At 33.5% G+C, this 27,417-nt stretch overlaps 1 protein-coding gene across 3 annotated transcripts in view; it reads right to left on the bottom strand.

Moving 5' to 3' along the window:
• Positions 1-648: 648 nt before the first annotated feature.
• Positions 649-27,417, bottom strand: part of STRN (striatin) — a 105,103-nt gene continuing 78,334 nt past the window's right edge. For all 3 annotated transcript variants that reach the window (XM_081264750.1, XM_081264752.1, XM_081264751.1), the window contains 8 exons: positions 24,026-24,201; positions 22,259-22,306; positions 21,327-21,448; positions 18,065-18,232; positions 15,817-15,957; positions 8,383-8,490; positions 6,993-7,079; positions 649-6,904 (listed from right to left, as the gene is read on the bottom strand). In XM_081264750.1, coding sequence (XP_081120876.1) covers positions 6,735-6,904; positions 6,993-7,079; positions 8,383-8,490; positions 15,817-15,957; positions 18,065-18,232; positions 21,327-21,448; positions 22,259-22,306; positions 24,026-24,201 — 1,020 coding nt within the window. In that variant the 3' untranslated portion in view covers positions 649-6,734. The remainder of the gene's footprint in view (positions 6,905-6,992; positions 7,080-8,382; positions 8,491-15,816; positions 15,958-18,064; positions 18,233-21,326; positions 21,449-22,258; positions 22,307-24,025; positions 24,202-27,417) is intronic.

The raw sequence follows: 27,417 nt of genomic DNA, 5'->3' as shown, positions 1-27,417 counted from the left end.
TCCCAATACTGAAAAAAAAAAAAAAATTCTGTTCTGGAAAATATGGATTCCAATTTTTTGAATCTGAGAGCTCTATGTCAGTGTTTCTTTATAGAAAATTGAATGTCCTAGTCATTGGAACTGAGAAGTTAATAAGTGGAGGATGCTTTGTGATTGTGGGGGTCTGTATTAAAGGGTATGCCAATCTTTCAGATGTTTCTGGGAGTATGTTAAGTGCTAGGACAATGCTGAGACCCTTCAAAAAACCAGTGGTCTCGTGAAACTCAAGGTCAGACTTCTACTCTAACACTAGACTGACCCCAAAGAGTTCATCCATCAATTCGTATGTAACTTGGAGTCCTTCTGACCATGTGAATTATATTATTTCAAAATTACTCCAGCAAATAACGTCTCAGTTTTCATCAAAAAGGACGTTTCCAATACTACTGAAAAAATATGTGTATATACTGAAGGATATAATACTTGCTACTGCAACAGCATGCAGAACCCAAAGAGTAGTTTCAAAAACAGGTTAGATTCCATATTTGTATTGTGACTAGACTACAACAAAGACAATTTGAGTTCTAGACAAGCAAAGCCTTTGAATAGTAATGATCCAAAGGGGCAGAGGGCAAGGAAATCCCGGTTGTCTGTCAAGAAACCAAGCCAAAAAAAAAAAAAATTATTTTTATATATATAGGTGTATAATTAAAAAATTATTTAACACTTGAAAATTACAAAACCTATTTGTTAAATATACATATATCCCTCAAAGTATCACTGACCCAATCTTAAGAGATAATTTGACTGTCTTTCTAAAGCCTCAAATTCTCTAATGATAAATTTCTCCATCTTTCTTGCAATCAATAACTAAGACTGTTTCATTACTTTGGATTCATATTTACTTTATCTTATACCCTTTTGGCTTCTCTGCACCCTTCTAACACCTCTTCAATAAAAACCCCAAATTAGATTGTATTAAAGCATTTTAACTGATTGCAAAGTCAAAGCTAGATTTCAAATCTGACAAATATTCCAATTCATGAGACACCTATAGCATATTATCTATATTTGTACACTTTATTTAAAAACAAATAATACACTTGGAGCCACCAAAAATGGATTATCATCATTAGCTTATCCATACCCTGAATTTACAAAAGAAACTTTTTGCACCACAAAAATTAGCATTTGGATTAATTTACATTAATTGATACTTTAACTAAAATTTAAAATACCTGAAGATCAAACAATTAGGCCCAGGGTTCACCAGTTGGGGGCTTAGGTGTGGAGAGCAAGGGTTACTCAGGAAACTGAACTGATGATACCCTGAGGTCAGCTCTAGTAAACTAAAGTTGAGAAGACATAAAATAACCATTAGACTTAGTATTACAAAGAAGTGGTTCCTCCTAAAAACAGGAATTGGATCATATAGTTGGGATGGGTATGGGGATACCTCCTAATCTGGATTGAAAAAAGTGAGTGGAGAAGGGGGGGGTTGTATTTGTTTATTCACAAGAGGCCAACTTCAGCCCAACAATGAGGAGAAAGCAGGGAAGGGAGTATATGGTAGACCAAAGACTTTCTCATGCTGATGATACCAAATTTAGCAGCTCTCCACAAGCCAATTATAACACCATTCTCTGAGACATTTTCGAAGAGAGCTAACACTCAACAGGGGGAAAATCATTCTACATTAACAAGGCACTCACTGGTTCACAGCCTGTTAAAAAATGCAGGCAGACATTAACCTAAATTAAAATGAACCTTCTAATTTGCATCAGAGGGATGACAAGTTTGTGGTCCCAGTTAAATCAAATCTAAAACTTGACTAGTAAAGATCCAGAAAACTCCAACCCCTCTGGCACCACTGCTAGAATAAATGAGTGGAATCTAGGGGTTTCTTTTGGTTTAACATTTGCTTTTTTTAGATTATAAAAACAAAAGTGATGTTAAGGATCTGTTAAATACTTTGTCAACATGAAATTCCTTATACTGATATGGAGATCCAGTTGGATGACAAATATGGCCTATTAAAAGCTTTTAGTGGCAAAAATAAAAATGATTCAAATAAAGTACCATGACCTATTCTTTGTTTTTAAACACAGATATGTTAGTTTCTGGACCTTCCCCCAAAATGGATTTTAGGAATTAATACATTTCACAAAAATATACATATTTCGATCAGCTACTACTTTTGTACAACCAGAATCCCAGTGTCAAACACTCAAAGTAATGCAATTACATACATAAACAAGTAACATAGCAGTTAGAGGCAACTTCTGAGTAAATAAAATGAAGGAAAATGTACTTAATAGTTTGGAAACAGCTTTCAAATAATAAAGGAAGCTGAATAAAATTACATTTAGGACTCTCTTTTCATGTAAATTCAATAACAATTTTGTCTTTTGGTTGAAAACATCACACAGACATACACCAACCAGAGATAACCTCCACTCACAACATTGATGGTTAATTTTAAAGCCATTCTTTCAAAGGAAAACTAAGAGTGATTCTAAACCTTTCAATCTGATTTGTGACAATACAACTTAAATGATAAAGCCTGAGAAAAGCACCAACATGATTTTTAAATTGCATCTAACTATCATTTCAGATGTCATAAAAATTTGCTTTAGTTAAAATGGCAGCAACAACGAGGTAGATATGAGAGATGCCATTTAAATTCTTTAAGACTATTCTCAGGTGGAGTTTTAACTAGTTCAGGTGTTTAAAAATAATTTTTACTATCTGAATCTGAATCTGAATCATGTAACAATTTCATGACATGCTTTTATGTAAGGGGAAACACATGAAGTACTAAAACAGCAAGCCTTTAAAAAAATTAAACATTAATGAGATCCCCTAATTTTGGTGAACCAAAAACTTTTCTTTTACCTGAAATTGACTATGATTAAAGAGTAGATATTTATTCTCTTACTAAAATTTCTAGGAATTCACATTCAAAATTCTTGAAAGTACATAAGGTGCTCAGAAGAGCACAAAGACAGCGCATGAAATGTCCCCTGAAGTCCTAGAGGTTGAGCATTACATTAAAAAAGACACTGATGGTCACAAATCAGGACCTTCACAGATTGACAAACACACACTCTCTCTCACTGTCCCCCCACCCCCACCCCCTTACACAAACTCAATCTTCATCCTCACTGTAAGGCTGCATTTGTATATATATATATATTTTAAAGGCACCTCTCATTTTCTAACTATTGCCTTCTTGATGATGTATATTTTGTTTAAAAGCCTGAATGTTCAATGGAAATAGTTCAGTACTGAGAATGGAATATTTTTCAATTCACATTTGAATAGCCAGGTTTTCTTACATTCAGATTTTAATAAACTAGAATGACAGTCTTTAAAACAAGCATGCTAGCCTATAATGAATATAGAATATACAGTAATTTAAACATTTAGAACTATATATTATACTGCAAAAGCAAATAGCACAACACTCATCATAATCTGCTGTTACACTACCTCCAAAAATGAAAATAAAAAACAGTAAAATGCACCTATGGTTTATATTTATATATATAGTCTATATATTATATATATTCACACAATATATATAATATATATTTATAAAATATACATACATTTTAGATATTTTCAAATAAATCTTCATCATTATCTCCAAAACAAATTTATAGCAAGAATACTGAAGGAATGGAAGTCAGATAAACAAAAATTTTTCACAAAGTTCATTATCAGTGATGCAGATCGATTTCCCCCTTTTAGTCATAACTAAAATGATTATAAAAGCTAAATACTTTGCATAACTAATTATCTGTTTAATGGCAAAAACTGCTAAACTTGTTCAATAGAAAAATACTGAAGGTTATTATATCACTCATGTTAAATATTTGTCTATAGTCTGAGCAGCAAATGAGCTCCATGTGACAGCTGAGTTTTGAAAAGGGTACTGCAAGCTCCCAGAGATGTATCCACAGCATAATGAAAATAAGGCAGGGACCCTAGAACCTGCTGATTTTCATACTATTCCAATACATTTCATCCAAAATATTTACAAATCAAGCATTATAAAAGCATTTCAATGACTGAATCTTGAATTTGTTCATTTTGTGAATTTCTATTAAATTTTCAATAGGCTGGGGGGAAAAGTCAAATACATGCATATACTACCAGCTCACTGGAAGATAGCTTGGGTTCATTTCTAAGTTGAGATCTTACAATGCAAGGGTAGAAAAATCTCTTTTTATGTGCAGTATCCAATGGCACAGGACTGGCTTCCTAAGGAACTTTCAGTAGATCCATTATTTGCATTAGTTTGCATATCTCATGGTTAATTTTCAATAACAGAAAAACTTCAACCATGAGGCATAAAATGAATTTTTAAAAAAAGTGTCTTGGTTTACAGAATTTCAGTGATACAAGTAAAGCAGGCACTCAAGACCTTGGAAGGTAATTAAAGCAATAACTAGTGGAACAATAGCTTTGCAGTCATCAATAATAAATATACCATGTAAGGGCATCTGGCCGGATTTGTCCAGTATTCTACAAATGTTAAGTTAGCAACACCCTTTCTTCACTTTGTGAACAATCCAATTTACAAAACACAATGTAGAATTTTATATTTTCATGGAAAGATAAGCATTCATCTGGTAGCTTATTTCTAGGTCAATTCACTCGATTGTACAAAGAAGTCTCTTAAACCTACATGTTAACCAAAGCACAGAGATGAAAAAGAAGCTGTATCAAAATACTATAGCATGACCATGTAACAATCAGGCAAATAGCACAGGTCTTATAACTTTAATGAAAATTTGCCTGTATATTACAAAATTCTAGATGCAGATAAGCAGAAAATTTTTTTAAAAAGTATTGTCAATTATTGTCCACATTACCACAAGGTTTCTGCTTTGAGAAATGTACACATCAGAAGATTGCTATTACAATGAAATATATGGGGATAGAAATGTAGGAATTGTGATTATTATTATTTTGGTAATGAGGATCAAACCCAGAGGCATTTTACCACTGAAGGATATCCCCAGCCCTTTTTTATTAAGATAGCATCTCACTAAATTGCTGAGGCTGGCCTCGAACTTTCCTACCTTAGTTTTCCAAACTGCTGGGATTACAGGCAAGCATGATGGCGCCTGGCTGAAATGTAGGAATTATTTTAATGGGTTAAAATATTTATGGATACACATACACACACACACATGTATATGTATTAATATATAAAAGACTGACAGTCTATTGGATATACATTTTGGTTAGACATTAATAATTTATTTTACTCTCTGGATTGATCTCTTGTCATTTGGGGCAAATAAGAAAAAAGTATGAAGAGCATGACAAGTTTAGGGAAAGATTCTGCATGGTAGGGCACTAGTTCCAGATAGTAGGGTAGTAGGAATCTCAAAAGTTGACCACATGTGGGTCACAAGTAAAGTGGACTCAGGGAAACCCAGTATCTTAAGTCATGGTTTTCCCAGGGAACAATACCGATTCACTGTGCTTTACAAAGTGCATTCCAATTAAACAAGGGGGAGGAGCAGGGAGAGAGGATCTTTTGGCCAACATGAGGCATAAAATCTTCCACTCAGATTTCCAAGAGGTGGTTCTTCTCAGAGATACTAATAGAGAAATTATGGGAGTACGTTTGCTTTACTTAACTGCTCTGAAAGCAGCTGCCTGAAGTTAACCATATTCTCTGGACTATTAAAACATAATAATTATGAACTATTTTTGGTAAGTGTCAGCATGAATGTGAGAGACAAGAAAGAAAAAGCAGAGATCATCTGAAGCATGGTTATGTGGCTATTGACAAATGAGTACGAGCAAATAACTTCCATGTTTTTCAATCACTGGTAGATTTCATCAATATGAGATAATCACTCTGGTACTATTAAATATCACATGAGTAAGGTGAATTTTAAAATAGAAATCATTATACATCTATGCCCTGTTTGCCCTTAAAAATAACAGAATCTCAAACCTGAATAAGTTAATTCTTTAGTAAAAGCAAACTCTATCAACTGTCTTTATAATGGTGAGTGCTTGACAGCTAAACTTTACAACGGTACCAAATCTACTTTCAAATCTGTAATACAATATAGAAATCTGCTTGCTAAGTAAAATTGTTTAGCATTTCTGAATAATAATATATTTAACATATTATTGCATCTTTCCCCCCAATAGGTAAAATGCTTTATCACGTGCTTTATGCAAGCAGCCGAAGGAGAGCTAAATTAAAAATTCCTTTTAACACTGTCTGGTCATTATACACAACAAGGTTAGCAAAGCAGATATAGTAAAGATTAATGTTTTGATTACCATGTGTTTAATAAGATTTCTCAGGGGAGAAGTAGGTCCAAGTTTCCATTCTTTTATTCCTTCCCAGCCATCCAGCTTTTAATTATCCCTTATAGCATGCCCTATTTACTCAATAGGGACAAGCTAAATCTATCTTCGCTCAGGCCTGCCTAGCGAATTAGAACAACTTCAGAAATAAAAGCGCATCTTTGGGGGAAATTTTGAAAGAGTTTACAGGCTCAAAGATTCAGCTGAGCTTGCAGCAACCTGAACAAACCTTAATTTTAGAAAACAGTATACGAATTGCAAAACTATACTTTAACAAATGTTCTCTGTGCTCCTTCAGCAGAATGAAAGGGCATGATGAGTTGATTCTTGCCCTGGTCTTCTGTATGTATCTTTTTTTTTTGTGCAGCTGATTATTAATAAAGAGCTAGAAGTGAAGATGATGCATGGTGTCATACAAAGACTTTAGCCAGGGCATCAGCTCCAGCACTGGCTATATAGCATTTGGATGGATGGAAAGCTACATCATGAATGGATTCTTCAAATTTTTTCCGATGAGCTGTGAATTCTTGTATACACGTCTTACTTTCTAGATTCCATAAACGTATTGAACAGTCATGACCTATACCAAAGGAAAGGAAATTTAAAGGAATTATATTAATATGAAAATGATAAGAACAAGTTAAATAATCTATATTTGATGTACTTACTGCCAGACATCAAGTATAGTCCATTAGGATCAACTGCTAAACTTGTAACAGCTTCCAGGTGGGCTACCATCGAGTGGATCAGTTTGCCTTTGGAAAAAGAAATGGTTACTCTTTATAGATAATTTTCCTCATCTTTCACATATTCTAGCTAAATGTTATACTGGTTCCTCCAATTATCCCTCTCTGGGTCCTTACTATATAAACAACTTTTCCGTCAGCTAAAACCACATGTTCCTCTACTTCTTCTAATCATTATTATGTTGAGGGGAAAAAAGCAGCTCAAATTTCAGACTATATTTTTTTTCTTTTAAACCACAAAAGGGAACTCATTAATTTCTATGTGTTCATTAATTAGAACTTAGACATTATTAATCACTTATTTGCATCCCTTAGCTATAGAAAAATTATATGGGCATACGGGAACAGATAATTCAAATTCAGAGAAAAGAATGAAACTGAGACAAACCAAAAGAAAACATAGCCATAATTCTGGTGAAAACAACATACAGAAAAGAATTAAGAACAGTAAATTACTCATCACTAGCAGCTAAACCCAGTCGGTAAAAGTCACTATGTTAGCAAGGTCAACAGCACATAGGGAAATATGGCTGCTAATAAAGAGTACTTTCCTCCAAGCACAGCTCCTCGTAAATTTCCTTTACACTGGTGAAATGTAATCCAATAAAAACTAGAAAAGCCTCATGTTCCAATTCAAATTAATCAGGACCAAAATTTTATTATAACACAGAAAAGATCAGTCCATGGAAAAATAAATAAAACAAACCAAATGATTTGTAGGGTTTCCATCAGCAACACTGAATAGTGCAACCCAATAACTTAGTAACTGAATACTGAATAAGGCTGTTCAATAATTGAACAATTTTAAATACAATAATCTTTTTAATATTTATTTTTCAATTGTAGTTGGACACAATATCTTTATTTTATTTATTTATTTTTATGTGGTACCGAGGATCGAACCCAGGGCCTCACACATGCTAGACGAGTGCTCTACTGCTGAGCCACAACCCCAGCCCCAAATACAATAATCTAATGTCTCTACTTTCGACACATTTCTCCATTTCCCTCATCTATTACAACATATCACAGCAACAGATGATTTTTACTGATATTTGAATGAACATTTTATTATATTCTTAGTGATCATTGGCTCTAGGTCGTAAATATACCATTTACTCACTGTTAAACCAACCAAAGTGATTCTAAATTGCATAATAAAGACTGACTGGTCTCAGTGCATCTGAATGGACTGAACAGAAACTGAACAAGGAGAGCATTTGTTGTAGTACCTAGTCCCTGACTATGCAGCCACCAAGAGAAGTCTCAATTAGCATATTTTAGTAGAGATATTTTTCATGAAAATTCTTACCTGTATTGTTATCATAAAATTTGATATGCCTGTCTTCATGAGCAGTGATGCTGATTGGAAGAGTGGGATGACTGATGACTCTATTTATTTGGCAGGAAGAGTTGGCTGCTTAAAAGGAAAAAGAGCAACACGAACTAGTCAAGACCAAGAAGAACTGAATACTCACCAAAGAGGCTGAAAAAGAAAATAGTATAACCTTAGTTTGTTTTTAGTTCACTTTTCTCTATTTCCATAATTTCAATGTTAAAAAGAAAACTGATTGAGCTACACTTTAATGACATATCTAGAGGCACCTAAGAATTAGAATTTTCTTCTCCACTACCTGATATCTATGGGTGCCACCTAAGATTTAGCCTAGAATTACTGATACTTCTCTTTCTACAATGTTCTGTGATATTTTTGCTACTTTAAAATAAAGTTTCATCATTACTTGCATGTAGATAATCCTTAAATTTAAATTTCATTCTTTTTATATACAAAGCTCCTTTATCATATAGTTGTCATCTAAAGATAAACATGACAAAGAGAGCTTCTTAATCCTTAAATCTTCTCTTCTTGAGTTGTCTTCATCATGGTAAGAATGGTTATAATTTGACAATCTATGGACCACACCAGGTTTGGAATTTCGAAGTAGCACTGTAACATCCTAACAGTATTTTTTGTGCACTATTTAAGAGTTTTCGAAGATATTTCAATTATATGCCCAATGAGACAGGCAGATCATACATTATTAGGCCCATATCAGTAAATACACCAAGATCCAAAATGAGTTGTGATTACCCTAACACCAGGTGACAAAACCAGAACCTAGTCTAATGTCTAACTCTATTCCAATCATACAAATCAGGTGACTGCCAAAACTGGTTCCTGAGCAATCCAAATTGCTCTGAAAGTCTTTCATCAGACGGGAATTAATAACTAGGAAGAACTTAAGTTTTATTAGTGTGTTTTTAAAAAAAAATCTTTATTTTTATGTGGTGCTGAGGCACGAACACAGTGCCTCACATGTGCTAGGAAAGCGCTCTACCACTGAGCTATATTCCCTGCCCTAATTAATGGTTTTTATTAGTATTTTTTATACGGAAAAAAAATTTGACATGAAGACACCACAAAATTAAGCTATGTCATTATCATTATATCACCATCCAGGGAAAGGAAGGAGAGGTATCCTAATAAAAAACATTATTGGGACAATTGGCAAAATTCCATAACTCAAATGGAACAGAATTCTGTCAACTTTAAATTTCCTAATTCGAATCACTGTAATGTTCTATGTCAGAGAGTGCCCATGTTCTCAGCACCCATTCATGTTAAAAACACTGGAGAAGCTAGGGATCAAAGGAACTTAACATTATAAAGGCAACTTGTGACAAACCCAACAACGACATCATACTGAATGAAGAAAAACTAAAAGCATTTCCTCTAAAATCAGAACTAAGACAAAGCTGTCCACTCTTATCACTTCTATTCAATATAGTCCTTGAAACATTAGCCAGACATCATGCAAGAAAAGGAAATCAAAGGGATACAAATAAGGAAAAAAGAAGTCAAACTGTTTGCTGATGACATGATCCTTTATTTAGAAGACCCCAAAAAACTCCACCAGAAGACTTCTAGAGCTTCTAAATGAGCTTAGCAAAATAGCAGGACACAAGATAAACGTCTGTAAATCAACAGCTTTGCTGTATTCCAAAAGCTGTGGAAGAAATCAAGAAAAACCATCCATTCACAATAACTTTAAAAAAAAAAGTACTTGGGGGCTGGGGATGTGGCTCAAGCGGTAGCACGCTCGCCTGGCATGCGTGCCGCCCGGGTTCGATCCTCAGCATCACATACAAAGATGTTGTGTCCGCCGAAAACTAAAAAATAAATATTAAAAAAAAATTCTCTCTCTCTCTCTCTCTTTAAAAAAAAATACTTGGGAATTAGTCTAACCAAGGAGGCAAAAGAGAACCCTGAAGAAAGAAATTGAAGAAGACCTTAGAAGATGGAAAGAATTTCTATATTTTGGGACAGGGAGAATTAATATTGTCAACATGGCCATACTACCAAAAGTAATATACAGATTCAATGCAATCTCCACTGAAACACCAATGACGTTCTTCAGAAAAATTAGAACAAACAATTCTTAAATTTATTTGGAAGAATAAGAGACCCAGAATAGCCAAAGCAATACTAAGCAAGAAAAGCGAAGCAGGAGGCATCACAATACCTGATGTGAAAATACACTAACTATAGAGCTGTTGTTAACCAAAACAGCATGGTATTGGCATCAAAATAGACATGAGGGCTGGGGTTATAGCACATGTAAGGCACTGGGTTTGATCCTCAGCACCACATAAAAACAAATAAAATGAAGATATCATGTCCATCTACAATTTAAAAAAAAATAAAGTTTATTAAAAAATAGACATGAAGACCAATGAAACAAAATAAAAGAGAAAAATCCACATACCTACGGCTATCTTATATCCGACAAAGGTGCCAAAAATATATTTTATAGAAAAGGTAGCCTTTTTAACAAATGGTGGTAGGAAAACTAGATAGCTATCTGTAGAAAAATAAAACTAGACCCCCATCTCTCACCCTGCACAAAACTGAAATTGAAATGGATCAAAGACTTAGGAATAGACAAGAAAGCTTGCAACTGCTAGAAGAAAACACAGGGTTAACAATCCATAATATAGGTACTGACAATGATTTCCTTAACAACCCCCCCCCAAAGAACAAGAAAAAAAAAATCAATAAGCAAGATGACATCAAAGTAAAAAGCTTCTGCACAGCAAAGGAAATGATTAAGAATGAAGAGAGATGGACATGGTGGGACACCACTGTAATCTCAGTGGCTTGGGAAGCTGAGGCAAGAGGATCACCAATTCAAAGCCAGCCTCAGCAAAACCAAGGTACTAAGCAACTCAGTGAGACACTGTCTCTAAATAAAATACAAAAAAAGGGCTGGGGATGTGGCTCAGTGGTCAAGTGCCCCAGTGGCCCAGTACCCCAGTCACCCCCCACCAAAAAAAAAAAAAAAAAGTGTGAAGAGCGAACCTACAGAATAGAAGAAAATCTTGGTCAGCTACCCCTCTGATAGGATATTAATATCCAGAATAGAGAAAGAACTCAAAAAACTCCCCAAATAACCCAATCAATAAATGGGCAAAAGAACTATACAAAAACTTCTCCAAAGAAACACAAATGGACAACAAATATATGAAGAAATGTTCAACTTCTCTAGCAATCAGGGATACGCAAATCAAAACTACACTAATATTTCATCTTACTCCAGTCAGAATGGAAGTGATCAAGAATACAAACAATAACAAATGCTGGTGAGACTGTGGGGGAAAAAGGTACTCTTTTACATTGTTGATGGGGCTGCAAACTAGTACAACCCCTCTGGAAAGGAGTATGGAGATTCCTAAAAAATCTAGGGATGGAACCACCATATAATCTGGCTATACCACTTCTCGGTATTTTCCCAAAAGGTTTAAAATTGATATACCGTATACAGCTGCACAACTCACAATAATTAAACTATGGAATGAACACAGGTACCCATTAATAGATGAATGGATTAAGAAATAGTGGCATATATAAAAACACATACAAACGAGTTCTACTTAGCCATAAAAAAGAATAAAATTATAAATTTGCCAGTAAATGGATAGAAATGGAGAATATCATGCTAAATGAAATAAGACAAACTCAGAAACCCAAAGGTCAAATGTTTTCTCTCATATGTGGAAAGTAGAGTAAAATAAATGAAAAGGGAGGAAAGGATAGGATATCATAAAGGGAAGATCAATAATGTAGAAGGAGGAGATTGAAAGGCAGAGTGGAAGGACAGATAGGGGAAGGCAATAAAGAATGAATTCTTAAAAAATCATGTTATATGCATATATAAATATATATACAACAGGAAACTTCACCCTTTACATGTAAGAAAAAGAACCAATCAAATATAAATAATGAGCAAAGGGAAGTCTAGTAGAGGAAGGAGAATGGGGCAGAGGAGGGAAGATGGGTGAGAAAAGGGCAAGGGAAAAGGGGGGGCTCATGGACTGAAATTGAATTCCATGCATTTGAGTTTTCGGGATGAATCCACCAGCTATGTATAACTATAAAGCTCTCTATAAATAATAAATATATATGTATATACACACATAATTACTTCAAAATGAAGAGTTAAAAATATAAATCTTAAAACAGTTACTATAAATTTATGTTTACATAATGGAAAATATAGCTAAAAACCAGTATACTCTTACTGAATTTTCATGTGGTTTCTAGAAATATAACATCTTAAAAAGTGAAGATGGATATTGTCAAATACAGTACAAAAATGTTATTTGTCGACATTGAATGTAAAGAGATGCTTAGTTTTAAATTCAGACTGTGGATTTTTTTCTTCCAGAGATAATGCACCATTGAGCAATACTTTTTAATGTTTGGCAGAACAAAAACAATAACAAAAAAGAAATACTTTAATTGAAATATCTCATATATTTTTAGACAGAAGGTAGAAAAAAGCTTTAATTACTTTGAAAGGTAAAAAATAAATATGATGGAAATCAAATAATGGAAGCAAGAAAAATAAAGTTCTTACTTGATAATAATTTTAAGGAAGTTCCGCCATTTTAGAGTAAATCAGAGAAGCAGGCAAGATGCAAAGAACATCAGAATATTTGAAGGCTTAGCAGCCATTCTAAAAATGAATCTAAAACAATGCTCCACGTATTCATATTTAGCTTGCAATTTAGAAATGATTTACTTTTTTTTTTTTTTAGTTGGATATGGACCTCATGCCTTTATTTTGTTTATTTTTCTGTGGTGCTAAGGATTGAAGCCAGGGCCTCACGTGTGCTAGGCAAGCACTCTGCCACTGAGCCTCAACCACAGCCCCATGATTCATCTTTTTACTGGGTTCACAAGTTACCTTTTACCTATACCACCTACCTCTGACTTTATCACAGTCTAATTACCATTGACATCAATTAGAAGAGAGGTAATTTATTGCAACAACAAATATCCTTCATCATTTTAAACTCAATATGAAATTCATTTTCACCTTGAAGCATATTTGGTTTTTACTTTAATTTTTTTAAAAGACTACTAAATTCCAAAGTAGAATAACATAATCAACTATAAATAACAAAGAAATAGTCCACACACAGTAGAAAGGAACGAAAGATTAATTTAATTTAGTGTGCTTTATACAACTCTAAAAGTACCAAAACTGGTAATTTAAGAAATGCCAGGGCATATTATAAATTTAAAAACTATCACTAATTTTAATAATATTGCTTTTGTTAAAAACGTTCTTGGCAGTCTTCTTCCAAAAATGTTTCCAGCACCAGGCAAAATGTCTTATTACTTTATGGTCACACTTCTTGGAGGGGGAAAAAAAAGAGATAATCTTATTCACCAGATTTTAACAACTGGTAGTAGTCATTAAACATCAACATTTGCCACTCAGAAATTTTAAAAAAAATTAGCTACAGGACATTACTATCCAAAGTATATGTATGAAGACACAAATTGATGTAAATATACTTTGTAGACAACCAGAGATATGAAAAATTGTGCTCTATATGTGTAATAAAAATTGTAATACATTCCGCTGTCATATATAAATTTTTAAAAAATAGCTACAATTTCTGAAAGTAATTTTAAAATTGCTCACATCCTTCCTAATTTAATGTTGTTGTTGTTTTTTTAATTTTACTGTGCTTCACATCACATATGACTTAAATTTACTTAAAGTCTATGGGTACAGTTGCACACTAACTATAATCTCAACAACTCAGGAGGCTACGGCAGAAAGACTCAAATTTAAGGCCAGCCTCAGCAACTTAAACAAACCCTGTCTCTAAAGAAAAAGAGGGTTGGGGATGTAGTTCAGTGGTAGAGCACTTCTAGATTAAATCCCTAGTCCCTATAATAAGCTAAAAATTAATTAATGCAAAGTCTAAAATCTGTAATTCGTGGCAAAAGAGTTATTTTTACAATTCCATAATCTAGATTTTTATTTTCTTATCTTTCTCTTTTACGTCTAAATAGCTCAAAGTTCTACTCAAGCCAACTTCTCCAAATAATTCTCATAGCCTATCAGAAAAAAAACAAAGAATAATAGATTAGGAAGTAAAAATGAAAAGGGCCAAAATGGAATGAAAGAAATTTTTGAGAGGGAGATAGAAAGACAAGTAAGTGCACATGAGCACACATGCATGCACATATACGTGTTTGGATATGCATGTGCAAGTACACACACACTCTAATTATTTTTAAAGTTAGTTCTCAGATTAAAACAACAGCATACATGTATGTTTTTTTCTTCAACTGTAACCTAAATTATGCTTGCCTGGATTATAATTAAAGATTAAATTATGCTTGCCTGGATTATAATTGAAGATAGAAGCTAGGCATGGTGGCATATGCCTGTATCTGAGTGGCTCAGGAGGCTGAGGCAGGAGGATCACAAAAGCCAACCTCAGCAACAGTGAGGTGCTAAGCAACTCAGTGAGATCCTGTCTGTAAATAAAATACAAAATAAGGCTGGGCATGTGGTTCAGTAGTGCTCTACCACTGAACTACATCCCCAACCCTCTTTTTCTTTAGAGACAGGGTTTGTTTAAGTTGCTGAGGCTGGCCTTAAACTTGCCCCTGAGTTCAATCTCCAGTACCTCCCAAAGATAGACAGCGGCCATTTAAAAAAGCCAAAAACCAAAAACCCAAACAAAAACAAAACAAAAAAGCCATTCTGTATTATATTCTTCATAATCTGAAAAAGCATTTATTTCCTGATCTCCTATATCCAATAAAAGTTTCATATTTGGAATTCTGATAGCTAAAGTGTGATCTACACTCTAGTTAGTAGTGAGCTGTATTAAGTTATATAATTAATATAAAGCTGATTAAAAATGAAATTATGAGTAATCCCAGCACCTCAGAAGGTTGAATCAAAAGAATCACAAGTTTGAGACCAGTTTTAGTAACTTAGTGAAACTCTGTCTCAAAATAAAAAATTAAAAGGGGGCTCAGGGTGTAGCTTAGTGGTAGAATACCTCTGACTTCAAGCCCAGTACCTCCAAAAAATAAAAATAAATATAATAAAGGGTAGAATTAAAAACAGATTTTATTTTCTATTCAGAATAATGCCTTCTTCAAACAGAACTGAATATTAATTGTGTGTTATAAATCAATCTTGACTCATATGTGGGATAATTAAAATCCTGTTTCAAATAATATAGTTATAAATCTATGTAAAAGTTAACCCTTAAAAATCAATTGTAAATCATTGTATTCTTTTAAGCAAAATGTGTTCTGAGCTTTAGGAAGCAGAATATTTTGTAATGACATAGTTGACTCGAAGTTATAACTGATTAAGTTAAAAAACTGATCCAAATGCAAACCATTAAAAATTGGCATACATACTTGAATCTAAATTGGATTCTAAAGTAAGAATGCGTTGTTGGGTTTCCATGTTAAAGATGCTTGTGTACCCTTTGCTGAATGATGCTACCATATGGCTCGGGTCACTGCTCACTAGATCCACAGAGGCAGGGATTCCCAATTCTAAAAGAGAACATATTTAGAGAATGGCATTTAAAGGGTTTATTTGACAATGTGCTCAAAATATAGAAAATGTAGCAATGTTCTCAAGTAATAGCATGATTTCCTTAAGAAGTATATAAGGTTTACCATTAAAACAAGAACTTTTTCACAGACACTCAATGAACACTATTTCTTCTGCAACTTTCTGCCTTATTGTCCTTACCTGTTTTATATATCTTCTACCTGCTATTCTGCTAATATATTCATGGACTATAAACCTTGATTTAGAAAGCAAATGGAAAACAATTATGGACTACAAGTTTTGCTATTTCCATCTCAATCTGGTACTTAGAGTCACCCAAGGGAAATTCTTCATTTAAAAAAATCCATAATGGGCTGGAGGAGTGACTCAGTAGTAGAGTGCTTGCGTAGCTCATGTGAGGCTCTGGCTTGAAACCCCAGTACCATCAAAAAAAAAAAAAAAATTCATCTCTTGTTAGAAATTTTATGTCAGTAAAATTAAGGAATTAGATAAGAAATAATTTGTTAAAATTCAAAATTCAGGCAACATATCAAAATCTAAAAATAAGTTATGATAACTCAGGAAAAAAATTTTAAATTTACTGTGTAGAATAGTTAAATCTTAGAGTATATTTATAAACATAATAAATAATACGTATAAAATGAATAATCTTATGGCTCAACATCTAATTAAAGCAAGCTAACAGTTCAAAAATAAGTGAACTTTCAAAGATATATGAATGGCCAACTAAGAAACAAAAAAGGGCTCAACATGTTACCAAAGAAATGCAACATTAAAACTAAAAAGTGGGGAGGCTGGGGTTGTGGCTCAGTGGTAGATCACTTGCCTAGTGTGTGTGAGGCCCTGGGTTCAATTCTCAGCACCACATATAGACAAAGGTCTATCAATAACTAATAAAAAATATATATATAAAAAAAACCCTAAAGTGAAATACTACTACATATCCACCAGAATGGCTAAAATTAAATAGACTGAAAACACCTCAAAATGTTGATAAGGCTATAGAGCAAATGAAACTCTCACACATTCCAGTCAGTGGGAAAATATTGGCAATTTCACATAAAGTTAAAAAACAAAACAAATAGGTTTGGGGTTGTGGCTCAGTGGTAGAGCCTAGCATGCATAAAGCACTGAGGATTCTCAGCACCACATAAATGTAAAATAAGATATTGTGTCCAAATATCTAAAAATAAAAAATAAATACTTAAACAAACAAAAACCCACCTATCCTAAAGCCCACCAATTTTACTTAGAGGTCTCTACCCACCTATAGTGAATGAAAATATATAATGTTCCTAGCAGCTTTGTTCATAATAGGCCCAAAATGGAGCAACCCAAGTATCAACAGATAAATGAACAGACAAAATTATGGCTTAATGAAATACTAATAACAAAGAGAAATAAACCGACACCAAATTATAGAAACATTCTAGTAAGTAAAAAGCCAGACACTAAAAGGTACATTCTATATTATTTCATTTGAAGTTTTAGAATAGACAATTGTATTCTATTCTCTGACTAAGAAGGTCACAGAGGAGCTCTAGGGAAGTGAAAAAAGTGTTCTGTCTTAATAGTGGGAAATGAAGGGTTGTATTCATTTATCAAATGCACTCAAGTGTATCTTTTAAGATCTATATTTTTCACTGTATATACACTGCATCTCAATTTTTAAAAATTTAAAATTAATGTTTTCTCTTCAAATATTATATTATGCTTTTAAGAATTACACATAGGTTGGGCATGGTGGCACATGTCTGTAATCCCAGTGGCTCTGGAGGCTGGAGGCAGAAGGATCACAAGTTCAAAGCCAGCCCTGTCTCAAAATAAAATATGAAAAAGGACTAGGGATGTGGCTTGGTGGTTAAGGGCCCCTGGGTTCAATTCCTGGTACCAAAAAAAAAAAAAAAAAAAAAAAAAATTGCATATAAATTGGAAATATATAAATATTCAAATGAATGTTCTTCTGTTGCTTCAAACAGTCTTCATTAAACAGTAAGAGTTCTTAGAATCATTAATTTATTGGCTTATTTTCAGAATAAGATGTTTTTATAAAGGATTTAGAAAAATATTTTTTAAAATACGTACCTTGATTATCATTAAATACACTTAGTGCAGGAGCCACCTCAGTTGTATTCCACAAACGAAGAGTGCCATCTGCTGAACAGGACAACAAACGCTGATGTGCTGCACTGTATGCCAAACCCCAGACTGCATCTGTGTGGCCTAGCAGAGGACCTCTTAAAACAGAAGGATCTATATAAAATAGCAAAAATACAAATCAGAAGGAAAAGAAATCATAAAGATACTTAGCCTCCAGAAAAAGTAAGATATTTAAACAAAAGCACCTGATCACAGTATAAAATATATTCCCCAGTTTCTATTATTCTTCTCAAATACTGCAGCAATTAAAAACAGGCTTGGAAATAAGCAAATGTACAACTTAACATTTCAAAATTAAAATTTAAAAGCACATCATCTTCCTTTTAAGAAAATTAGGGACATCCTTCTCCTTTCCTTTTATCCTTCCATTTGTCTAGATTTTTTTTTTTTAAATTTTGAATTTACCTTTGGGGAAAACACAACTCATACTGTCTGAGGAAGTGAACAAAGGTCTTCCCCTCTCTGAATTTCTTAAGCACTTTGGCTATACCTCTTTCCGGCCACCTATCCTATTGTACAATGACAATTGTTCGAATATTAAATTATCCATACTTGAGAGGAACCGAGACCTATAGGAATCCCAAATCCTTAATTCTCAGAGAGAAATAACTAGGATATGAATAATGTGGGATAATGGGGCAGGAGAATCGTCTCTTAGCATAGTCTTTTTTTTTTTTTTTTTTTTTGGTCATTGATGGACCTTTATTTTATTATTTACATGTGGTGCTGACAATCGAACCCAGTGCCTCACACATGCCAGGCAAGCACTCTGCCACTGAATCACAACCCCAGCCTTAGCAGTCTTATGATAAAAGTAAAATTGGAAACTACAGTTATTAATTCTGACAAAGATTCTATGAAGTGATGCAGGTTTCAAGATGTCTCACAGAAATGAAGTCTGGAAATGCCAATGGTATTATGGGTCTTATGTTCTCTCTCAGATGTACCATAAAATGTTTATTGAAGACAAACTGTGTGTCAGGCACTATGAGTAATGCTCATGCCACACAATACTACCCTGTCCTCAAAACACTATGTTGGAGGTATAGTGCTAGTGACAGATACTAGTTACTACAGAATGTAATTGAGATGAATGTCAACTAGAGTATATAGACGTCATTCAGAGAATAGAGGGAAGCCATGCCTGGCAAGGAGGCAGCACCTATAAAATCACAGAAGGAAAAAAAAACTTGATGTGCAAGGAAATTTATGAGCAGTTCAGTATTAATGGAGTGTGGATTATGAAGCAGAAAGTGCATGAGAAGAGGGCAGCTAGTTTATGCTGGGATTTCTATGACATATTAAGAAACTTGGAAATTATCCTGATAGCCATTAGAGATTTACTGAAGAATTTCCTGGAAGCAGAAGGGGCAGGTAAGTATTAAATAAGGTAACCTTGCCTCTGGTACAGAAGACAGATTGGACAGAATTAGATAAAGCAAAGGGACTGGTTCAGTAAATTGGAAGAGTAATGATAAAGACCTAAGCTAGGGCAGTGGTACAAGGGAAGGAGTAAATTCAGAAAATATTTAGGAAGTCATATTAAAAAAAAAAAACTAAGTAATTAGTAAGCTGTAGATAGTATGCCGAAGCAAGGAATAAAGGAAAACTCTTAGGTTTCTAGTTTTGATAATTCTGATAATGCCACCAACTAAAAAAAGAAACAAAGACATGCTGAGATGTACAGATGAGACAGACACTTTGAAATTTTCTACAGAGATTCTGCAGCTTAAAAAGGATTTATGAGTCAACAGCATATAAAACCACAGAAGTAGGTTTAATTTCCCAAGGAATGTATATACATTACAAAGAATGACTTAGCATCTGGGTCTTCATAAATGCCAATATTTAAGATGAGAAACAAAAGGAGTTTATGAAGGATAGAGAACAGAAACCGTCATAAAAACTATCAAAAAGCCAATGAAATAACAAATTTCCAAAAAAAAATGGACTTGTTAACATTACTAACCACATCAAAAATACTCTTAGAATGGGAAATTAGCTCACCAACAATCTTGTTATGTTAAAGTGATGTAACTAGAAGACAGAATACAGAGGGATGATGCAAAGGGCAAAGACATGGCATTCGTAACTAGTAATTATATTTTTTAGACAATACCATCAAAAAAATAAGGGAAAGATCTTGTCTGGGATGGGAGATACCTGATATGATGAAGGAAGAGAGAGAAAACAGAGTAAGGCTTAATTAAGAAGACAGAGAAAGAGGAAGTCAAGAGGTTAGAGTGCCGTCCCAAAGGAGACACGGAGATTAAAGTACAGTCCCTTCTAGTGTAGAAAGAATAAGGTCAAGAGCAAAATGAGAAGGACTGGCCTAGAATAAAATGGGGAACAGCTGATTCCCTGGGAGAGAGGTAAAGAAGGTAAGGAAAGACATGGAACAGATAAATGTGTAAGAGAACTGCAGGAAGGGAGGGGTTACTTTTCATAAGATATGTTTAATGTTCATTACATAAATGTTGGAGAATATTTTTATTTACTGCATTTATGTTTACTTAGGTTTGTTGGTAAAATTAATTTAAAGTAATAATAAAATTCAAATATACTTTTTTGACAAATGACACTTTAAACCATCCTAGAACTTAACCAAAAACCAAAACAGCCAATTTCTAAACAGTTTCTGCAAGAAAACTGATGATATCTAGTGATGGATTATCATATGGATTTATGACTTATGATATTATTCCTTAGAATAAAGGGCATTTCTAAAGTTTTAAGTCTTATATATTTTGGTGGCATGGACTTTAAAACTTATTAGCTCCTACATCCCTCCGATAATTTTACCAAGGGGATAATGACAACATCCATTTTACTTCAAAGTCGTTTACCAACAGTGATGAAATATGATTAAAGATTAGTAACAATGAATTAAGTACCAGGCAGATGACTAAATGAAGACATCAACTGTCAATCAAGTCAGTATTTCTAATCAGTAAGACCCTGGGAGAATGAAAATTGTTTTCTCATGAAAAATGTTTCTTTTTTTCTTTTAGAATTATATATCAAATTGATTCCTAAAGGTAGGAATTTGCATTTTAAACAAAATAAAGACAAACTTCTGTCTTATCTATTATTTTTTTTAAATATCAAATTTTGTCCTTATATATAAATGATGTAAAAATGTTTAAAAGGAAAACATTTTGTTCTTTCAGAACCTTGAATCACATACCATAAGAGTCATAGGGATCAATGTTGGGATTAGTGGTATTCCAGCCCTGGATCAGTCCATCAGTACCACCACTATAACACTGCTCGCCATTGCTGCTCATTACTACACAAAGCACTGGACCTCTGGGATATAAGTAAATAAACAGGTAAGTATAAACTGCTACTCTTAAAAAAAAATCAATTCTAGAGCATAATTTGTTAAAAATACAAATGCTTAATTAATTATTCAAATAGATTTCTATTTTTCTGCTTTTTATAATGAATGAAAATACTATCAATACTATTCTTCCTCTGCTAAATCAGAAGTTGGTAAATGATGGTCCTCAGGTCAAATGCTACCAAAACGTTTGTTTGATTTTCAAACAAAACAAATAAAACAAAAATTAAAAACAAACAAAAAATACAGATAGTATGTAGCCTGCAAAATCTAAAAAGAATGATTAAATAATCCCTTATGTAAAAAATATACCAATCTTTGTGCTTCAATGTAAACAAGAAAATATATATGCTTACAATAAAAAACTTGATACACACACACATTCTCTCGCTTGCTCTCTCTCTCTCACACAAACATAATTTAAACATCACACAAATAAAAATCCAGCAAGGATTCCTACTTGGTAGTGATAAATTTGTTTTTAGCATTATATTATCTGTCAGTTTCTTTTATATTCCAAAAACCCACTACTAAATATGAAACTTACATAATAAATACATAAGTTAAAAAAAAAAGACCTAATCAAGTTGTTCAAAAAATATTGGTTTAGGGGCTGGGGTTGTGGTTCAGTGGTAGAGTGCTCGCCTAGTGTGCACAAGGCACTGGGTTTGATCCTCAACACATAAATGTAAAATAAAGATATTGTGTCCACGTAAAACTAAAAAATAAATTTTAAAAAATATATTGATTTAAAATAAAGAAAAAAAAATACTTACTTATGAGCCCTGAAAGTATAGATAGGCTCTACGTCAAGAGAAGTACTCCTAAATCAGAGAGAGAGAAGACAAATTCAACTACTTTAAATTTCAGTAGTAAAAAGTATAACTCAATATACATCATAATACTGATGTATATTGAGTTATAATATTATTATAATACATCATAATACAGACACTATGGTAATATACCATTCTTAGTCACAGGATACATAAAAAACTTCAATCACACTTTCATGTGGTATCAAGCTCCTTGTTTAATAACACTTTGTTACAATGTTTTTAGCAATGCCATAATCTATTTGACTTAAGGGAGAGACTGCTTCACTCAGGGCATTCAACATAGGATTGGAAGGGCTAGTTCTATCATTAACTAGCTAACTGAAAATAAGCAATTTTAGTCTTTCAGTGCTTCAGAATCCTTTATATTTAAAATAAGAGAAAAATGGGGGTAGCACCACACTCAAGGATTCTACAAGTTTAAAATAGTCAAGGACTACAACCATGGATAACAGGATTTCAACAAATGATACTTTTAATTTCCTTGTAATTCCATGAAGGTCTATCCTTGATACCACAGAAACTGTCCAAGTCATCAGTTTGCTCATTACTAAGGTACTAAGGATATCACTATGGGTTACACTACACTACCTAACAGGCCAACTAGATTTAAAGTCAAGAGCTACTTTCATGTGATGTTACTAGGTTATTACCAGCAAGTAACTTGTTTCAATATATTTCTAAATTTCAGTAAAGAATATATAATGAAACATTCACATCTCTTGCTCAATGATTGTTCTAGAACTAAAACTAACACATTGTGACCAAATAACTAAAAAGGCAAGAGGCACATGTATAAAGAGGAAAATAACTAATCCATAAGAAGTTGCATTTGGTTATACCAAGATCGGGTTGACCTATTTGTTACAGACTGATAAATCAAGTATTTTATCTACCCTATGTATGATTCTCAGCATGATTGCCAATGATCTCCTTTAAACTGGGCAATAGATTTCCTCTACCATTAATAAAATTTGTATAGCCTCCTTCATTTGATGCTCATTTGCACTTTTAAAAGCGTGCGACACAGCAGAAGGGCCCTTGTTGGCACAAGCTAGCTCAGTACCGTGTGATCCAAGGAACAAAAGAACTCCAATAAGCACCACACCAAGTGGAATTAAGGCTAGCTTGGGACTTGATAAAAAAAGTTTATGCTAAATCACGTCTGTTGACACTTAAGAACCAAAGGGTCAATGTAAACACTAGCTGCTAAGTAAAGGCAACAGTGTCTTTCAGTTAGACATATTGCTTGGTATGGAAAATACTTAAAGACTCAAGGCTAAAAAATAAGACCAAAGAGAGGTGCCCTACCCCATTAGCCTTTCCTTTCCTCCAACCCATTAAGTCCAAACTTATAAACAATGGAGCAGGGTAGAGGTTTCATCATTTTAAACATATCTACCTATACTTGTTTACCAAAACAGTAGAAATTTTCAGTAGAGACATGGAACTTCCCAATTATGACAACCACTACATAAGGGCTATTATCAGCATTTATAAACTCTGGGGAAACCATAGATAATAATTTTTTTCTTAAACATCAGTTTTCCAACCTAACATGAGATTTATAAAAGGGCAATTATGTGTTGAGGTAAAGAAAACTAGAAGAGATATTTGGGAAACTTAATAGCAAATAATTTAAAAATATTTTCCTGCTAAAAAATGTAACCAAAACATAAAAATAAAGTTAAAGTAGAATATTCTTACTTTTTGGCTGGGGCTGTTTTCTGCAAATTCCACATTTTCAATGTGTGATCCTCTGATGCTGTTATCAAAACAGGTTCAATGGGGTGGAAAGCAAGTGCTCGAATGCCATCAAAATGACTTCTTAATGTAAATTTAGGATTCCACGTCTTCCTCAGTGCATCTTTATTGTTTGCTATCTATTAAAGAAAGAAAACAAAGACACCTATAGATTTAGTTAGGGAGGGGGGAAAAACACTACCTTTAACATTAACTCTTACTGATTTGTTATTAACCATCACAATATGTAACTTTCAAAAAAAACCCATAATTTTTAAATGTAAATAACCAAACCAACAGGCGAAATTAACAACATATAAACAATGGATTGCTTTGAAGAAACATGAAACTTGAAATAAAAAAGTTAATATAATTTCATATGAAAATGGATCAAATAGTAATGCAAAACAGATCTACACAATGCTATCATTCGGATCCTGAATGTCCCGCAAAGGCCTGTAAGTTGAAAGCTTGATGGGCAATTTGTGGCACTATTGGGAGGCAGTGGCACCTTTAGGAAATGGGGCCTAGTGGGAGGAAATTAGGTTATTAGGAGTGTTGCCTTGAAGAAGATATTGGGACCCTGGCTCCTCTTTATTTTCTTTTTACTTCCTTATTGTCAAGAGTTCCCCTCAGGGCTGGGGTTATGGCTCAGCAGTAGAGTGCTCGCCTTGCAAGTGCAAGGCCCTGGATTCAATCCTCAGCACCACATAAAAATAAATAATATAAAGGTATTGTGTCCAACTACAACTAAAAAATAAATATTAAAAAAAAGAGTTTTCATCATTATATACTGCCTTACAAGGGGCCCAAAAGCAACCCACCAACTAACCATGGACAGAAACATCTGAAATCACAAGCCAAAATAAACTTTCCTTTCTTATAAGTGGTAATCTCAGGCATTTTGTCACAATGACAGAAAGCTTACTAACACAACTAGGATGACTCTAAAACCAAGTCACTTAAACTAAATTATAATATATAAAATAAAATTTATGGTAATAGTTGAAAAACTAAGTTATCTATAAACCTGTTAACATTAGAGAGAAGACTAACAAGTTTCACTAGATGCTGGATAGACTCTTTTTGGGGTTAGCAGAGAGGGAACGTAAGTCAGGTTCTACTTCTAGCCATGATGAATTAGGTAATATGGACTAGCCCTGTACTAAGGACAAGTAGAAAAGCTGAACTAAATATTAAACAAAGAAAAATGAATAACCAACAAAAATGTGAAGAAAAACCCAGCTGTCACAGCGCAAGGGATGAAGGTAGGTACGGGTTAGTGGGTGAACACAGGACATGGCCTAAGGAGGTCAGCTCAATCTGGGGTTATTTTTCCCCAGAAGTGTTTACTGATTCCAAAAGGGATGGCTGAGAGACCAAATAGTGCTTCTGATGGGCTCATACTGGCATAGGGATAGGAACTGGTGTCTAGGACCTGTCAAGAGGGGAAACTTCATGAATCACTTTGTTTTGGGTTATGATTTCAAAGGGCTGCATCCTAGAAATAAAGGTGAATGGAAGAAGCTAAGCCCTTGCAGGGACCATACATCAGTTTTCGAACATAAAAAGTAGAGTGGGGCATGGTGGCACATGCTTATAATCCCAGGGGCTCAGGAAGCTGAGGCAGGTGGATCACAAATTCAAATCCAGCCTCAGCAAAAGCAATGTGAGACCCTGTCTCTAAATAAATACAAGAGGGCTAAGGATGTGATTCAATGGTTGAGTGCCCCTGAGTTCAATCCCTGGAACTCGTACTCCCCAATAAACTGAACATGTGATTCCAAGTGTCTAATAGCTATAGACATCTGAAAAAAGCAAATTAAAATATATTTATGGAGGAAGATATAATCTTAGGTCTGAAGTTATCTCTATAGTAAAATTTTCAAATGTAGTTATTTGGACATAAAAATAACCATGTACATGAGATAAGGCATATTTAAAAAGTGAGGAAACAACATATAATATTAATAGAACTATAGTCTCCAATTTTAAAATAGTCATGCTTACTATGTTCAAGATAAAGAAATTTGAAAAAAATTTGCAAATTAATAATAAATGATCAGAGAAACAAAATCTGTAAAACCTCAATAGGTAGGCTTAATTACAGATAAAACATTATTTAATATTTAATATTTAATATTTAAGAAGAAATGGCTGAGAAATTTACAAAATTAATGACAACACACCAAGCCATGAAGATCTAAGAACCCTCAGAAATTTAAATAAGAAGAAAACTAAACCTTGCCTAACAACAGACATAAATGAAATCAGTCAAAGAAATCAGGCCACCATTAAATGACAAATAACAGAAATGATACAGTTGACTTTAGTAAGAAAAAATAAAAATAAAAAGACAATAAATAATGTTTAAAGTTAAGGAAAAAAAACAATAACAACTTCTGCCAACCAGAATTCAATATGAGATAACAGTTAACCCACTCAGGCTAAACAAAGAAATTTAAGAAAAACCAGAAACTAAAAGAATTATATACCCTCATTAATTAGAAGTATTAAAAGTGTTCTTAGGGTGATCCCAGGTGGACAGTGAGACATGCAAGAAAGAATGAAAAAAAAGCAAAATGTAAAACAGATAATCCTAACTGAATATAAATTATAAAAAACAATGATACCTTATAGAAGATATACATTTAGAAATATATAACAAGAATGATGATAAGTAGTGAGGGAGTTAAATAGAGTTAAAAGTATTTTAGGGACTTCACAAATAAAATTTTAATAAGGATTTTATGGTAATCTCTAAAGAAACTATTGAAAGAAAAGCAAAAGCTTGTGTAAACTCTAAATAACAGAGGGTCAGAGGCTTGCAATAATAAAAACAAAATCCCTAAGTAGGCAAAAATAGAGTAAAGAGAACAGAACAGGTGGTAGACAGTAGATTTAAAACCAAATATATCAATTAATTACTTTAAAAAGAAATGGACTGAATGCTCTAATGAAAAGAAAAAGGCTGTCATGAAAAAAGAAAAAATAAACTAAATGGTGTTTTAAAAAGATAAATGTAAAACATAATATAAAAACACTGGAAACAGAAAACTTTTTTTAAAAAAATTGTATCACATGCGGAGAAGAATGGAAGAAACCTGTTTAGGTTACCGTACTAGTTCTGGGTAAGGAACAAAAAATAGACATGGGAGGTGAAATAAAATATATAGATTTCAGCTGTGTTTGGAGGTAGAACCCAAAAGACTTACTAATGGAATTAATAAAGAGAGTTGGAGGTTTTGATTTGTAGGAAGAGAAGTGTGTGGCAAGCAGTGCTTCTTTATCATCCTGTGGTTTACTTGAGGATCCATTCTACATACCCAGTATTGGCCACAGGGGTCACACTATCT

The sequence above is a fragment of the Spermophilus citellus genome, assembly GCF_964194105.1.
Source record: "Spermophilus citellus genome assembly, chromosome: 13".
Classification (NCBI taxonomy): domain Eukaryota; kingdom Metazoa; phylum Chordata; class Mammalia; order Rodentia; family Sciuridae; genus Spermophilus; species Spermophilus citellus.
Note: the sequence above shows the minus strand (reverse complement) of the source record. Positions and strands in the feature narration are given on the sequence as shown.